This window comes from Prionailurus viverrinus, chromosome A1, assembly GCF_022837055.1.
Source record: "Prionailurus viverrinus isolate Anna chromosome A1, UM_Priviv_1.0, whole genome shotgun sequence".
NCBI lineage: Eukaryota > Metazoa > Chordata > Mammalia > Carnivora > Felidae > Prionailurus > Prionailurus viverrinus.
In genome coordinates, this window is record NC_062561.1 from 206,067,585 (window position 1) to 206,084,435 (window position 16,851).

General features: G+C 37.5%; 2 protein-coding genes across 3 annotated transcripts in view; one reads left to right on the top strand and one right to left on the bottom strand.

The window, feature by feature from the left end:
- The first annotated feature begins 5,206 nt into the window (after window positions 1-5,206).
- SELENOP (selenoprotein P) lies at window positions 5,207-16,023 on the top strand. 2 transcript variants are annotated; one of them, XM_053447935.1, is made up of 5 exons: window positions 5,207-5,362; window positions 8,360-8,575; window positions 8,831-9,043; window positions 10,560-10,677; window positions 14,530-16,023. In XM_053447935.1, exons 2-5 carry the CDS (start codon window positions 8,373-8,375, stop codon window positions 15,169-15,171), a joined length of 1,176 nt encoding a protein of 391 aa, XP_053303910.1. In that variant the 5' UTR covers window positions 5,207-5,362; window positions 8,360-8,372; the 3' UTR covers window positions 15,172-16,023. The 2 variants fall into 2 exon arrangements, with proteins under 2 accessions (XP_053303910.1, XP_053303911.1); XM_053447936.1 differs by having other exon boundaries at window positions 14,530-15,221.
- CCDC152 (coiled-coil domain containing 152) overlaps window positions 15,484-16,851 on the bottom strand; it is a 31,849-nt gene continuing 30,481 nt past the window's right edge. Inside the window, exon 9 of the mRNA XM_047866917.1 lies at window positions 15,484-16,287. Within this exon, the coding sequence (XP_047722873.1) occupies window positions 16,138-16,287 (150 nt within the window). The 3' untranslated portion in view covers window positions 15,484-16,137. The remainder of the gene's footprint in view (window positions 16,288-16,851) is intronic.

The window sequence follows — 16,851 nt, forward strand, 5'->3', positions numbered from 1 at the left end:
TTAAGTTGATTTTTATTTTGAGAGAGAGATAAAGAGCAAATGGGGGAAGGGAAGAGAGAGAGGGAGACAGAATCCCAAGAAGGCTCTGTGCTGTCAGTGCAGAGCCTGATATGGGGCTCAAACCCATGAACTGTGAGATGATGACCTGAGCCAAAACGAAGAGTTGGACGCTTAACTGACTGACCCACCCAGGTGCCCCAAAAGCTCTCCAGGTTTTAAGGAAAGTGGGCATAAATGGTTTTTGATAGTCAGTCTAAGGCATTGTTAGTTTTGGAAAGGAATTCATCAGATACAACTATGTTTTGGGTTTTTCTTTTTAATCTGGGATATGAAAAATGAATATTCACTTGAGTTTTACTGGGAATACTGCAGCTCTGATCATGGCAAATATTCTGGATAAGAATGAAGGAAATGATTTACTTCATTATGTTTGAATGCTCTTTGGGCTACAAAGGATTTCACAGGGATTTCAATGGAATCTCATAATTCCAGAATTCAGACTTAGTTCATACGTCTCAGGGAAAAATTCACCATTAATTTACACATCCCTTCAGCAAATATTTATTGTGGATCAGTAATTTATCAAGCTGCCCAGTGAATCTCTACTGTTGTGATTCAGAAGCCCCAAGGGCCATGAGAAAATGTGGCATGTTCCTAGTGCTTGTCTGGGACACCCGTCTCTGGTCCTTGTCATATTGCCTTATCAAGTATGTGAGAGCCAAGTACTGTCAACATTGCCTGTACAGGTGTCTGTCCAGCCATGGCTTCCAGATTACTCTTTTGATTCCAAACTCCCTGATTCTTTTTCTCTCTGCTCCTTTTTCCTAGTTCCATACCTGATTTTTTTGAGCACTGACACTAGCTCCCCTTAGTTTGTTGACCTATTAGAGCCCTTACAAACCTCAGCTTCTGACTCAAGATTTTATCTTTATAGGCTCCTTCGACTTTAGTGTTTCCTGAAGCTTTGAGTTGAAGATAGTCCAGTCAGCCCTACGTTCAAGAACTCTCATCTGCTGGGCTAGTGGGAAAATTATAAAGGTTAAGCGTCAATTATGAGAAAATATAAGAATAAGACCCAGAGTTGCATTTAATTTCAGATTTTGGGAAAGCTAGATTGCACACTTAGGAAGAAATTCCATAAAATTTACTCCAGACACCAATCTAGACAATCGTATAAGGGCTGATCAATATTATTTTTTAAAGATTTTTTATTTTTAAGTAATCTCTACATGCAACGTGGGGCTCGAACTCACAACCCTAAGATCAACAGTCACATGTTCCACTGAATGAGTAAGCTGGGTGCCCTGATCAATATTATTATAATGAAAAATAATTGCAAGATTTGCAAGAATATTCTTGGCAAGAATATTCTTTTTATAAAAACCGTTTTCTAAAAGTTAATAGACTCACAGAAGAAATCCTTGATCAAAGCCACACATTTAGTTGGAGTGCTGGTTAACTACGATATCAGTGTGCTTTTTCTTCCCTGAGGACTGGGGGCATACCTACCTATAGTACAGGGCAGATGGTGTGAATCAGAACACCACTTTCCCACATGATCTCTGTCTAGTGTGGCTGCAGTTGACTCAAGAATCTCCTTAGTGCTTCTCTAAGCTCAACAGCTGTGTGTGTTAGAGCCCCAGTGCAGCTATAGTTAGGTGGACACCTCTCTAAAAACACAAAAATACTTCTTCAAGGCTTAAAAAAAACCTAATGAGAAACACTACTGATATTTTTAAAGATAAGCTAAAGTAAGTGAATAGAACATTGATTTTTCAGAGTATGTGATTCTTAATAAGTCACAATAATGTTAAAATTCCATGTTAAACACTTTAAAAAATTAGCTAATATATTATTCCCTATTTTTCAAACAATGAATGTTTTAAAAATCATGAATACTAACCTCATTGTTCCCCCCAACCCCCCCAATAACTATGCTTTAAAAAAAACTAAAAATTCTTCTACCAATTAGCAAATGCGTTAATAATACTTAAATACATAGCTGGTTTTTCATTGGTCAAAACACAAACGTCATACTCTATGAATGTGGTGTTTCCTTAATTCAGGGGATTATGTCACTTGGGGGCCATCTGATGCCCCTACATGCTTCTTGCATGTTTGTGCCAACACCGTGTCCCGTGAGGAGCTGTGGGCGTCAGCTCCGGCTTTGACAAGTTTGTTTGTTTTAATTAATAGCATCCTATTTCAAGCAAAATGTGTCTCTTGTTTGTTACCTTTGGATGTGCTCAGTCCCACGTGAAATTTGTCACCATATAGTTACCTCCATACCTGCATTTATGTTCGATACAGCAAACAGTTCTCAGATCTGTAAACTTGTGAGCTTGAAGAAAAGCTCCCATCAAAGCAGATCTCAGTCTCATGAATCGCAAAGGATCAAATTAGTCCTTATCTAATCAAAGCTGCTGTTTCCATGCCTTCCTCTGACTACTGTTCTTATTTATCTACTTTGAAAACATCTTGAGTTTTCCTAGGCATCCCTTCCATATCAGTGGCTTATCTTTCAACACGGATGCTCAAACAATATTAGATTTGGAACAATGCATAGGGTGAAGTCTAAAGCACCTTCTAGTATATGCAAGGGAAAGGACCTTTTAGTAAATGCAAGGGAAAGGAAGAATCATACAGGTAAATTGGTGCTATTTCCCAAGATATTTCCCTTTGCATGTAAAACCCCCACCTAACACTCAAGCTAAGGGGGTTAGTACTTTACATAGGCTCTTCATGTAGCAATAATACTTTCACTTTCTCATATATTGAGACATCAGTGTTTTACAAATGCTGATGGATCAATGCTGTATTATCACCTGCTGTAGCTAATAAAATCATTTATAGAGTCACAGCTCATAGCTCTTCTCTCTTTTAAGTGTATATTTGACTCAGATTCGTAGGGTCCTATTCTCCATGGAAATTACCTACTACCTATAAAAGGGTGAGCATGCTTCTTAAAACTTGGACCTAAATAAATGCATCAACATTCTGGGGCCAAATAATAAGGATGGGGAAGAATGAGATAGTATGCAGAGAGATCATTAGGATAAAGTTGAACTTGATAGAATGTAGTCGATGAACTTAATGTTCGATTGTGTGCTGGTGGCTGGAGCAAATGGTCAGATTTTAATCATTCATACAAATTGGAACAAAAAAACTTTCTAGACGGTGCTGTGGCCAGGTCTGCTGGGTGCTCTGAAGTAGAAGGTAAAATAAAAAGGGCCTGTTGAACTTGCTTGAAGTGTACTAATCCAGCATGCTGGCCTATCTGTAGGCTGGGTTTAATGCTGCTTTTTTCATTTCCAACTCTCCAACAGAACCTTGCGCATGCAGCCATTAGGACACTGTCACACTTTACGGTTTTGTTTTGTTTTTGTTTTTTTTCTGTTTGCTTGTATGTCTACCCTATTAGATTTTGAGATCCTTGAGTATAAGAGAACTTAATAGCATCGTAAGGAAACTTAGCATTGTGCCTGGCCTAAGCACCTAATTAAATGTTTAATTTCATTTGATTTAATGTAATTTAACATCCCAGAGAGGTTTGTTTGAAAATTCTGTTTTCTTTTTCTTTTTAAAGTTTGTTTATCTATTTTGAGAGAGAGTTTGAGAGACAGGATCCCAAGCAGGCTCTGCACGGTCAGTGCAGAGCCCACGCAGGGCTTGATGAGATCATGACCTGAGTTGACACGAAGAGTTGGACACTTAACTGACAGCCACCCATGCGTCCCCAAAATTCTGTTCTCTTAACAATGCTGACTGGTCCCAGTTTGCTTGGCACAGAAGAGGCTGAGGCTGTTAAGGATGGATTGGTTCCCTGCAAACATCCCCGCCCCCCACTCCCAGTCTTCTCCTTTTGCCATCTGGGGTTTTAGACACACGCTGACCTGCACTCACAATCCTGGGTACTTTGCTGTGTAGCTAGAGGCACATCTGGAGGGAATCCTTTTGGGGCAGGAGGCAGCTGCTAAGCCACTTGTAAAGGAGGGAGGAGCTGGTAAAATTTCCTGCTGCAGACCGACCCAAGATGACTACTCAAATAATCTGTCAGGGAAATGAGGTACAGGGGGGACAATTGGCTTTAAACAAAGATTTTTGACAAAAGTCTTTCAAAAAAATGAGTCTGTATATTTGCATTTTTATTCCCTGGAAAAACTAGGCATTTCTCAAAGGGATCTGGGACCCAAAATAGTACTACTGCTTAGTTTGAGTAAACAGTTTGGCTTTCAAAATCAAGCTTCTAATTTGATAAATTTCTTTGTGGGAAGGCTGACATCTGAGCCTCTTTGTATTCACCCCTGTGTGGTACAATAGTACTCAGTACACAACAATCAATAGGGGTTTGTTTGGGGAAAATACATTAATAGTATAAGCAAGGCTTACTTGAAAACCAGGGCTACCCAGGGATGACATTTGACGTTGCTCTTACCTTATACCCCATGGTGTGCTCACGTGTAGCAGTTATTGGGAAGCGTTTACCCCCTTCTGAAAGAGTAAGAACTTTCCATTTAATTTGTGAAAAATGTGAAATTTCTGTATCTTTTTCCATGCTCAACTTCTACCACTAAAATTTTTTATCTGTATGGTACTTATATTTGTAAATATTTCCCATTCAATTCTTAAATGCTTCTGTGGGATCCACAGGTCTTACAGGGAGTACAACATCTGTTACAATAAACTGAGGCTTGGTTTCCCTCTGCTAGGAGGCTTAGTTTCTTGTTCCTTTCCTTAAATGAAAAAGAAGAGAGCAGAGATCCTGTGAGATCCCACACAGATCCAAGTTTTAAACACAGTAAAATAATCCAAGCAACTCTGTAACAGCAGGAGAGGGAAAGATTTGAAACAGCAGGTGACTTTTGTAACAAAGCTCACACAGTCTGGGTCAAGCTAACCTGGCCACAACAGAGCAGAAGGAAAAAACAGATTTTTTTTTTTTTTTTTTTTTTAAAGCAGCAGCTTAACTTGCTGGCTCAGCAAATGTTTTTCCCTATTATAGTTTGAAAAAGAACATGACTTGGAGGCCCTTTTACCCTTAGTCCTTCCTCCCGCCCCCGACTGTACCATTAAATCCTAGATACTGGGGTGACTAAAAAGGATAGGGATTAAATCAATAATCACAAAAAAGTTCCCCCCCATTTTATGCCTGGCAGCACTTGCTGCTTTCTTTTAAGTTGATTGTAACAACCAGTTCAGGGGTTTGCTCTGCTTGCAAGGTCACAGCCAGAGGGGGGCAGTGAACTTTGGACTACAGCCGGGGAGAGAGGTAAACAACAGGACTATAAATATCAGGGCTTCTGGCTGTGGAGCTGCGGAGCTGAGCAAAGAGAAAGGAAGCAGGCTGATCCGAAGGGGTTGTGTAAGTAGGAACTTTGTGTTCTCCAGCATTTCTTTTAGAGTCTGGTAAATAATTTGATTTTGAGTCTGATAAAATGTTTCTGTCCTTAGAATAGATTTTTTTAAAAAGAGAGATGGGTAAAGTGATAAAAATAATACAAAAGAAAGAACAAAAGGGTCTGGACTTGGGTGTGGTGGGTGGAGGTCCGCAGCCCTTTGCTGATTTCTGCCCTGTCTTGTGCCCCCGGAGGATAGAGATGGGAGCAGAGGAGGCTGGAAAAATCAGTTACTCTGCAAAGAGCTGTGATGTTATAGAGGCAGTTTTGCTTGGTTAAGCTTAAATGTCTCCCACTGCAATGCAGAGTGAGAACTCTAAGGAGAAATCAGCCCGTGGGTTTGAAGAGCAGAGACTGAAATACGGCCATTCTACAGTGCTGTAGAAACATCCAGGGATACTGTGAGGAGTTTCAGGAAACAAACAAAAAAAATCCCTGGCGGCAGGGAGAGCAGGTTGGGTCCACTGGGCAGAAGTGGTTGCCCTTAAAAGAGTTCAAACTCATTCAAATCAGGTGGCCTGTGATTAAGTGCAAAGTTTTGCAGTTTACAAGGTGAGTGGGTACTTTTAGGTCAATGAGGAAGGACCTTCAGATGCCAGTTTGAAGTTAAGGGAGAAAGTTTCTGCATATTCTGCCTTTTAATGGGGGACTTTTAAACAAATGTTAGTCTGTATGTGGCCAGAAATCAAGTTCTGTGATTGAAAAGTGGTGAGATTAGTGAAATTTACAAATACTTTCAACAGCTTCTAATAGATCCTATTTAGTTATTTATAGATAGATATAACTATAGTCAAATGTTTATTATGCAAAAAAATGATCTTAAGACAAAGTTGAACGGCCTATTGAATATAACAGAAGAGGAAAATTTGCGAGTGTGAACACTGTAACCCACTACCCTTTATGCCTTTTTTCATCAAAAAAATTAAATGAAGGGAATAAGGGGAAAAGCCTTTTCATTTATATTCGCTACTTAGCCACTAGAAAGGGTATGCAAAAGTGAAAGGGTATGGCAAAGTGAGGAAACCAAGCGCTGAATTTATGCTGAAGCTTCTATAGTTACTGAAATTCTATTCTAGAAAGTAGGGGAAACCTCTCCATCCTAGTAAAAAACCAAACAGATTGAATTATTTTGATGTTCTCCTTGCCATCCCAGGGCATAAACAAACAAAACCCTGGCTACTATAGTTATTAAAGGTGATCTACCTCATAGCTAAGAGGTCATGTTTTGGATTTAGCAGAACTGGTTTGAATCTAGTTTCTTTGGTGACTTAATATCTGTGTGGACTTGGGCAAGATGCCTACACTCTCTTGGCCATGTTTCTTCAGCTGCAAAAGGGGGGTAATGGTCATATAGTTGTAAGGATTAACTGACATGATAAAAAAAAAAAAACTGCTTAGCACCACCTGCATAGAGTTCTGTAAATGCTCAATGAGCAGTAGCCATAATAAGGATAATTGTGTCACCAGTATAAATACTATCCTAAAGAAATTCCCTAGATTTAGTCCAGATATATCCTCTTTTTTTAAATATTAGAATTTTAAAAAACATGAGAATAGTTGGGATGGCCTTAATCATTTGATTTATCTGTCTCTCTTTAAGTTAGGCTCTTGGATTTTGTGATATTAAATGATATGAAAGATAATCAAGTTTTAAAAATTCTATACTTATCAGTGCACCAGATCCCAAATCAATCTGATTCTAACCTTTCTACTCCCATCTTAATTCTGGGCTCACTCTAACTTATCATTAGCTGCCTACTAGCAGCTATCATTAGCTCCCTCCTCCCATCCCTCCCCCCCCCCCCCCAAAGTACCTTTACTTTCTTATCCCAGATCAGTGCCTGAAAATGTGTCAACTTCCTAGTTCTGGAATGTTGCCCTGATCTCTCTCCACAGATTCTTACATCAGAATAAGCCTGTTCCTGGGTTTTTCTTTTTCTGCTCTTCTCTGCTGAATGTGTTCCTTGTTTTCACTACCTGTCTATAGTTCACCTGTTTCATGTGTACCTCTCTGCTGAGAGTTAGCCCTAGTCTGGGGAATATTTCTAGTCAGATATTTAACTTTTCTACTCAGAGGTACTTACCCAAGAACGTGCCATCTAGTCACAGAAATTTCTTGAAAGTAATGGTAGCCAATAAATAGACTGAGTGTGAATTGCAGTGGGTCTTAAATGGTTGAAGGGGTCGTGATTTGTGACATTTCTCCTTGGTCAGTCAGGCTTTTTCCTTTGGTTCCTATCTAATCTTGGATGTGGTAGTAACATTTTGGCAGGCAGTTTTATACCTGAAAAGATTCAAATCCTTTAATATTCACATACAGCTAGACTTTAAAGAATAAGAAGAACAAAAGGGAGCCGGACCCAAGAGACTTATAAATACAGAAGGCTTGAACATGAAGAACTAAGGGCCCCATATGGGCCACCTTCATGTTGGTAAACTGCCCTTACAGCCTCCTCTTTCTTGCGGGGTTCTCTTTCCATGCTGGCTCTTTTCATTTCTGTGCAGAATCCTCTACTTACCCTTTCCTTTCTTAGATTGGTGGAGGACAGAAAGCAGCAATCAGAACTTGGTGCATTTTAAATAAAAACAAAATCACGTCTGCAGAATGTTATTGGGTTATAGAGGGCACAGTCTCAAAATTTTTCTAAACATGTATATTCTCCTAGAGAAATACTGGGCTGCCTGTTCAGGCAGATTTCCATAGCATGCTTACTAAAGTATCTTGTCAGGTCAGGTAGTTAAGAGGTGCTTTGACAACTCCCTTGTCTCTGGCAGATTTTTTACTCCTTTTGGGAAGATTTGGTGCAGGAACGCCCAACGTGATGAATGAGCCCAGCAACACTGGGATAGAATCCATGGGCTAGATAGTGATAGAAAGGGGGACTGTACTGGCTGTATTTCTAGAAATTCCTGGCTATGTGAAGTCACCTGTGAAGATGACAGCAAGGTTTCCTCTTTTACAGGACAACCCCAGCAATGTGGAAAAGCCTGGGGCTTGCCCTGGCTCTCTGTCTTCTCCCATGGGGAAGAACAGAGAGCCAGGGACAAAGCTCTTTTTGTAAGCAGCCTCCAGCCTGGAGCATAAGGGATCAAAATCCAATGCTAAACTCAAGTGGTTCCGTGACCGTGGTTGCTCTTCTTCAAGCCAGCTGATACCTGTGCATCCTGCAGGCATCCAGGTGAGCTGGTTTCAGTGGTCTAGGATTTCTCAAGGGGAAAGCTATTAAATACATAATACATACATACATAAAATAAAATAGAAATGGAAAAGATGTGTTTATTAAATCACATTTTATAAAGAAGAGATATGAGTAAGTAAAAAAAAAGTAGTAAGAGAGTCTCATGTAAAAAAAGAGTGAGGAGAGAGAAGTCACTAAAAAATTCAATGAGATTTTTCCTTTTTTTTTTTTTTGTATTTTTCCCAAATATTTTAGATTGGAAGACCTGAGAGTAAAACTGGAGCAAGCAGGATATTTGAACATCTCTTATGTTGTTGTTAATCATCAAGGACTCTCTTCTCGATTAAAATACATGCATCTTAAAAATAAGGTTTCAGAACATATTCCTGTTTATCAACAAGAAGAAAACGAAACAGATGTCTGGACTCTCTTAAATGGGAAGAAAGATGACTTCTTCGTATATGACAGGTGTGTATACACACACACATGCACACACACCCCCCAAATTAAAAGATGCCTTCTTAGCATTTAATTTAATAGTGATTTAAAATAAGACATCTTCTTTTGTTTTATTACCACGTACTCAGAGTGAGCTATTAAAATGGTTTTAATGTTTTATCTCACAAACTGACTTTCTTTTGTGCAAAAGAATTCACCATTCTAGTAGGGAAATACAGAAAATTGACTATAATCCCCCACCCCCCCAATAAATTAGCATTCTGCCTGAATAAAAGGATCAATTTGTGTATCAAGTACAATTCAAACCTGAGCATTTGCAGAATAACTACACTTTGCAGACCACTTTTTTATCTTTAATCTGATTAATACTTTTTTTTTTTTTTTAATTTTTTTTCAACGTTTTTTATTTATTTTTGGGAGAGAGAGAGGCAGAGCATGAACAGGGGAGGGGCAGAGAGAGAGGGAGACACAGAATCGGAAACAGGCTCCAGGCTCCGAGCCATCAGCCCAGAGCCTGATGCGGGGCTCGAACTCACGGACCGCGAGATCGTGACCTGGCTGAAGTCGGACGCTTAACCGACTGTGCCACCCAGGCGCCCCAAATCTGATTAATAATTTAAAGGGTACACACCTGAATTTCTGAACTATAAAGTGTTAATCATTTAGATCTAATCTGCGTGAATCTGCTTTTGATTCCATGAATGAATAAAACATTTGTATCTTAAGGGAACCTCCATGCTTACATTATTTGATATTACCAACATTTTTAGTTGGTGCTGTTTTCTTTTGACTCTTCAGAAATGGTGAGGCATACTCTGCTTAGACCTAAGCCCTACTTCATCTTACTCTAAATATTTTTAATATTACATACTCTTTTAGGACTGCAGACTTCTAATTTAGACAGTTGCAAAGTGTAGCTCTTTGATAGTCACATAATATTATATATCCTGGGGAAAATGTGGGAAAGAAGGACATTTCAACTCCACTATTTCTGAGAATGCTGAGTATTATAATTCCATTTCTTTCATTATGCTGAAATTTTTGTTGCATCAGACATGTTTTTAAATAAATGGGCTATTGGCCAAGACTTGAGGATACTGTAATTTTTTGTTGTGTGGAATTTGTGCTGCCATAGCAGTTATGAAAACCTCATGTGATTTGCAGAGCGTGATTTATGGTAAGGTAGTGGTTTGTGCATTCATAGAATTTATAAGTCTATACCAAATTGTATTTGACCAAGTCACAATGACTTATGTATTTTGATATCCTTTATAGTGGCATATCTAGATTTCAAAACGCTGCTATGAGACTCCCGGTAGTCTTGCTCAGACCTAACCTGGTATGTGGTGCCAGGGAGCTCACGTGAGACCCCATTCAAGGAAGTTTATTGGAGGTGTGAATGGGTCTTAGTTATAAGACCATTAAACCAATAGCACCTATCCCAAACTGCTTGAGTATGATCATGATACAGAAAATATTGTAATGATATGTAATGATAAATGTAATGTTTGACCTTTTTTTTTAGATGTGGCCGTCTTGTATACCATCTTGGTTTGCCTTACTCCTTCCTAACTTTCCCATATGTAGAAGAAGCCATTAAGATCGCTTACTGTGAAAAGAAATGTGGAAACTGCTCTCTCATGGTATTTTATTTTTCTCAATTATTTCTCCTGGGAGAAAAGAGAAAGTCTTTTAAGCGTTCTCTAAATAAGTTAATATTTCATGACCAATTAGCTAAGCAATGTTTCTGTTGGTATACTAAAAATAAACAACAGTGATTTTTATAATTACTTCCTATTATGTTACATACACTGTAAGACATTTTTTCCAGATCCGTATTGCTGCTTTTATCTAGAAGGAGTTTATAAAACAAAAACCAACATAGATGGCATATTTCAAATACCACCGAATGATGTTGGGTGTGTTCAAAATGCCTAAAGAGTTCAGCCAACATAAAATATTATTGTAGTACCCTGAATGTGTTCACACGAGAGCATAGTGATGGCAAAGCTTATTCATGGGATTACCTGAAATGGAATTGAGGCCCAGATAGTTACGATATCCAAGATCTAAGACTGCAGCTTTCCCATGAAGCCCTTACACTGTCTGCCCACTCTGCAGTCAGAATTACTGCATTTATTTCACAGTGGAATAAGTTTTCTACTGATATTTTTCTCCTAACAACCATGAGAATATTTACTCCTTCTTATGAGAAGCTCTACATTTAAGTATTGTTTATAAAAAGATACTCAAGGAATTGATTTTAATTTATATTAACTAGACTCCCCCCCTCCCCATATTGAAAAGGAAAACAATTCCAAACAATGTTTTCTTAATAGGGAAAATTGGCAAAATTTGAACTCAGGTTTAAAAATAGTTCTGAATTTTATTTGAGAGCTATACATCCTTCAGATTTTTCCAGTTGTAAAGAAGCCATCTCGATTTGCAATGAATTATTTAATTAATTAATTTAGTTGTTGTGGAGCACAACAGGTTAATTACTCTAGTTATATAATTTTTCACATTTTAATCTTCATTATAATCCTATGAAGCTTCGTCTACTCTTTCTAAAGATGGGGAGACTGAAGTAATGCAAATAAAGTATTAAGTCAATGTCTGACTTCTACTAAGTATGTAATAAATGCTAGTTATATTGATTCCTCATATTCTGGGGCTATTTTGCATTTTTGCAAATGCCTAATAGTTATAAATATACCCCGTTATATTGAAACAAAGGCAGAAACAGTCCCATAACATGCTTAAAATTTATGAACCTCTTGTAAATAGGATCTACCATATATATCTGATGAGCCAAATCAAATTGGAGTTTTCCTTTTTCATAGTATCCTAGATGCCATCAATTGTAGGACACATTATTTTATGTACTATTTTAAAAATGCTGTCTGCTAAGGTAGGACACTGTTATTACAACACCATCAATAATAGGATGCATTCTGATTTTAAAGATATTAAAATGTGAAAAAAATACCTTGTAGGATCAATAAAACCTAGTAATCCATTTCAGAAACTAATTAGACCGCTACTGTCAACTTTTGAACATTTAGAACATTACATAGTATATTTTAAACATTTATCAAGTTGTTTATAAGCTTTTAATCAAATCACATTAAATACTCAAAAGGAAACAAGCGACAAAACTAAAAGGCATCCTGTGGAATGGGAGAAAATAGTTGCAAATGACATATCTGATAAAGGGTTAGTATTCAAAATATATAAAGGATGTCTAAAACTCATCACCAAAAAAAAAAAAAAGAATAATTCAATTAAAAAATTGGCAGAAGACATGAATAGACACTTTTCCAAAGAAGACATACAGATAGTCAACGGACACATGAAAAGATGCTCAACATCACTCATCATCAGGGACACACAAACCAAAACTACAATGAGATGTCACCTCACACCTGTCAGAAGGGCTAAAATCAACAACACAAGAAATAACAGGTCTTGGTGAAGATGTGAACAAAAGGGAACCGTCTTATACTGTTGGTGGGAATGCAAACTGGTGCGGCCACTCTGGAAAACAGTATGGAGGTTCCTCGGAAAGTTAAAGATAGAACTACCCTATGACCCAGCAATTGTGCTACTAGGTAGTACTAGTATTAGTACTAATTCAAGAGGATACGTGCACCCTGATGTTTATAGCAGCATTGTCCGCAATAGCCAAATTATGGGAACGGCCCAAGTGTCCGCTGATTGGTGAATGGATGAAGATGTGGTGCATATACAATGGAATATTACTCAGCCATAAAAAAGAATGAGATCTTGCCATTTGCTAAGGATGTGGATAGAGCTAAAGAGTATTATGCTAAGCGAAATAAGTCTGAGAAAGACAAATGCCGTATGATTTCACTCATATGTGAAATTTAAGAAAAAAACAAATGAACTCACAGGGATAAAAAAGCAAGGCAAACCAAAAAACAGATTCTTAATTACAGACAACAAACTGAGGGTTGCGGGAGGGGAGGCGGGCAAGGGGACTAGGGTAAATAGGTGATGAGGATTGAGGAGTGCACTTGTCATGAGCATCAGATGATGTGCAGAAGTGTTGAATCACTATAGTGTACACCTGAAACTAATATTACACTGTATGTTAATTAATAGGAATTTGAAGAAAAGCTTAAAAAATAGCATGAAATTCTCAAAAGTAATTCAGAAATAACCAAAAACTGTACCACTTAATAGTTGTATGCAAAAATCCATGGAATTTTTAACCTTTCACAACACGGAACCATACCACTTAGAAAATCAGTTTGAGAGATGAAAAAGACTCACTAAATTTATTTATAAATCACTTTAGGGTAAAAGTTTCATATGATATTGCGATATCTATAAGCTTTGAGCTTATATTCGTAGGCACACAAGACAATAAAGACTTGGCAGCAAATTAACTAGATTGAGGCAGAATGGGATTGTGTGCCCAATGGAAGATGGGCAGTAATTTGCTACTTGCAGCTGCCAGCTCAACAGTAGGGACACAGTAACAAGACTGGTGAATGGTGAAGTTCAAAACATTTCCTGGCATAAGCGGAGGCATGAAAAACTGATTTTCAGCAGAGTTTATTGGCATTTTTGAATTAGCAGAAATTAGTTTGCTTCAGAATAGAACATTAAGTATGAATATAATATTAGAAGTATCCATGTAGTTCAGCTGCTTTTAGGATTTGATATTTGTTTGACTTTACTGCAATCGATGTAAGTTCTTTTAACCAGTTTATTTAGTTTTGCTTCTGCAGATGTAAATATAGTGGTTTGGCTTTCTTTTTAAGCCTTCTGTATCTCTTAAATTCTTCTTCAGGGTTCTTAAAAATCGGGGAAACGCTCTTGATAAGAAAAGGAAAATTTGAATTCTGCTATTGATTTAACCAGTATAGAAGCTTAGGTGAACTGCTGAATTGTATTTATTTATTTATTTATTAAAAAAATTTTTTTTAAACATTTTTATTTATTTTTGAGACAGGGAGAGACAGAGTATGAACAGGGGAGGGTCAGAGAGAGGGAGACACAGAATCTGAAACAGGCTCCAGGCTCTGAGCTGTCAGCACAGAGCCCGACGCGGGGCTCGAACTCACGGACTGTGAGATCATGACCTGAGCCGAAGTCGGCCGCTTAACCGACTGAGCCACCCAGGCGCCCCTGAACTGCTGAATTTTAATTGTCTTGTGCTTTGTTTTATCTATTTGCAAAACATTAATGTTAATTCCTTTGGAAGATGCTTGAGGAGTCTCTGATTAAATGCAAACTTTGCACAAGAAGAACTTTATAATTATGTATGATTGGAACCAAATTTTAATAAAAAGTCTGGGTGTTGAAACACATCAAAATTTTATCTCATTAATATGATGCTAGAAAAACAAAGCCAGTTTAATCCTAATTACTTTGAATTTTATATATGTTAGCTTTACAAATAATTTTTTGTGCACAGCTCCTAAATCTACAAATTTGTTGAAAAATGATTCATAAATTTGTTCTAGACACCGGAAGATGAGGACTTCTGTAAAATTGTATCTTCAGCTGCCGTGGGAAATACAACTGAGGCTCCACAGCCACATCACCACCACGACCATCACCACCATCATCACCATCATAATCATGAGCATGGGCATCAGCATCATGGGAATGGTGAACTTGCAGAGAACCAGCAACCAGAAACACCAGATGCCCCTGGGCACCCCCCTTCTCAAGTCCCTCATAACCACCACAAGCACAAGGACCACCAAAGACAGGGCCATCCAGAGGACTGAGATATGCCAGCAGGCAGTGAAAGTTTACAACTTTCTGTCCCACCAAAGAAGCTCTGACGAAAGGGATGTATAAATCAATTACACTGCAAATTGCCCAAAGATTCAGAGTTGGCTCCTAGCAGCTGATGCTGACACTGACGACATCTGATATTTGAAAAAACAGGGTCTGCAATCACCTGACAATGTAAAGAAAACCTCCCCTCTTTATGTAGCTGACAGGGACTCTGGGCAGAGGAGAACGTCATTGAATCTTGACAGTGACGTTTGCCTCCAGCTGCCTGACACGCAATTCAGCAGCCCAAGCCCACAGAGGCCAGCACCAATTGAAGCTGAGAAAATAAGGCCAAAATGTGAAAATGACCTTCATACTAAATATTTTAAATAGGATTTTACTCCCCAAGTCAGTCTAGACAATTTCGTTTCCAGCATTTTTATATGCTACCTAATTAACAATGATCTAAAACTAAGAATTGGATTTGTACAAAACACGGGGAAATCTATTATATTGGCTCCCAAATTTTAAAATTTAAGTCAAAGAAATTTTGACCTAAACCAAATTTTTATTATTTTATTATAAAGGTGATTGCAGCACTTGGTTAATATGTTTTTCTTTTTCTTTTTCCAGCATTCTACTTGTATTAATGAGAACAGAGACATAAACTATGACCTAGGGGTTTCTGTTGGATAGTTAGCAATTTAGAATGGAGAAAGAACAACAAAGACATGTTTTCCATTTTTTTCTTTACTTATTTCTCAAAAAAATACTTGCCTTTTTAATCTTACATTTTTAACTGATTAAATCTTATAAAGAACTGCCTTTATAATTCTTTCAGTTTCCAGAAATACTGACACATGAATATTTTGCTGTGACTACATTTTAAATATCCATTTATACTTTGTATGTCTAACAGTCATAGTTCTTGATTTTTACTATCACATATGAATGAAACTCTTATGTCTTATTTTCTTTATCTAGCATTATTATAGCATACTGTTTAAAATTTGAGATAGTCTGTCTTGAAAGATGTAATGGAGAAGGTAAATGAATGTTGTCTGTCTCTTGATTGCTTAGGAAGTATTTCCATAGTCAATGATGGTTCAATAGGTAAACTACGTGCTATAAACCTGAACTCCTCTATGGTTAATACTATTAAGCAAGAATGTGGTACACACAGCTGGCCAAATGTGGATTTGTTTAAATAAACTCAATTTAAAATGTTTAAAGCGATCTTTTTTTCATTGTTATTATTTAGGTAATATGTTATATTAATGACAGAAGTGGCATTTTCAACTGCTTTTAAAGAAATTAAGTAGCAACTAATGAATTTACTGTCATACTCAAAACCATCTACGCTTAGGGCAAGAACCTTTGTCAAAAGGTTTAAGTTGAGAATCTTTGTCAACAGAGAGACGTTGCTCTAAATTGCGAATGGTATTACGAAGAACTGCAATCTCCTTGTTTTTTTCTTCTTGAAGATGTTGAAGCTTCTAAATAAAGCAGCAAAAAATTTGTTATTGCAATTCAGAAATAGTAAGATTAAATACAAGAAGCAATAAAACAACAAAAACTACATTTCTGGTTTAAGTAGATTAAAAAAGCTTGTTTTGAAAGGTTTATGATTTTATTTTTATGAGGCTTATGGGGTACAACTGGAATAAGGATATTAAAACACGTTTCAGCACCATTTGTTTTAGTTTATTCTCTTTTTTGTATATAGTTTGAAGTTATGAATCATAAAGTAGGAGTTGAACAATAAAAAAAAATATTACCTAAGTGCCTAAATAACTTCAGAATAGTAGGTCAGCCTTAGTTCAGAACAGATCATGGAATTCCTTACATGACCAAAGATCAGAGGACTTCTCTAACGTTTTAATTTACTGCTAAGCTTTACCATGTCTTTAAATTTTTTAAAGTTGTATGTATTTTTGAGAGAGAGAAAGGGGGGGGGAGAGAGAGGCTCAAACTCGTGAACCACGAGATCATGACCTGAGCTGAAGTTGGACACTTAACTAACTGAGCCACCCGGCTCAGTTCAAAACCTAGTATCTTTC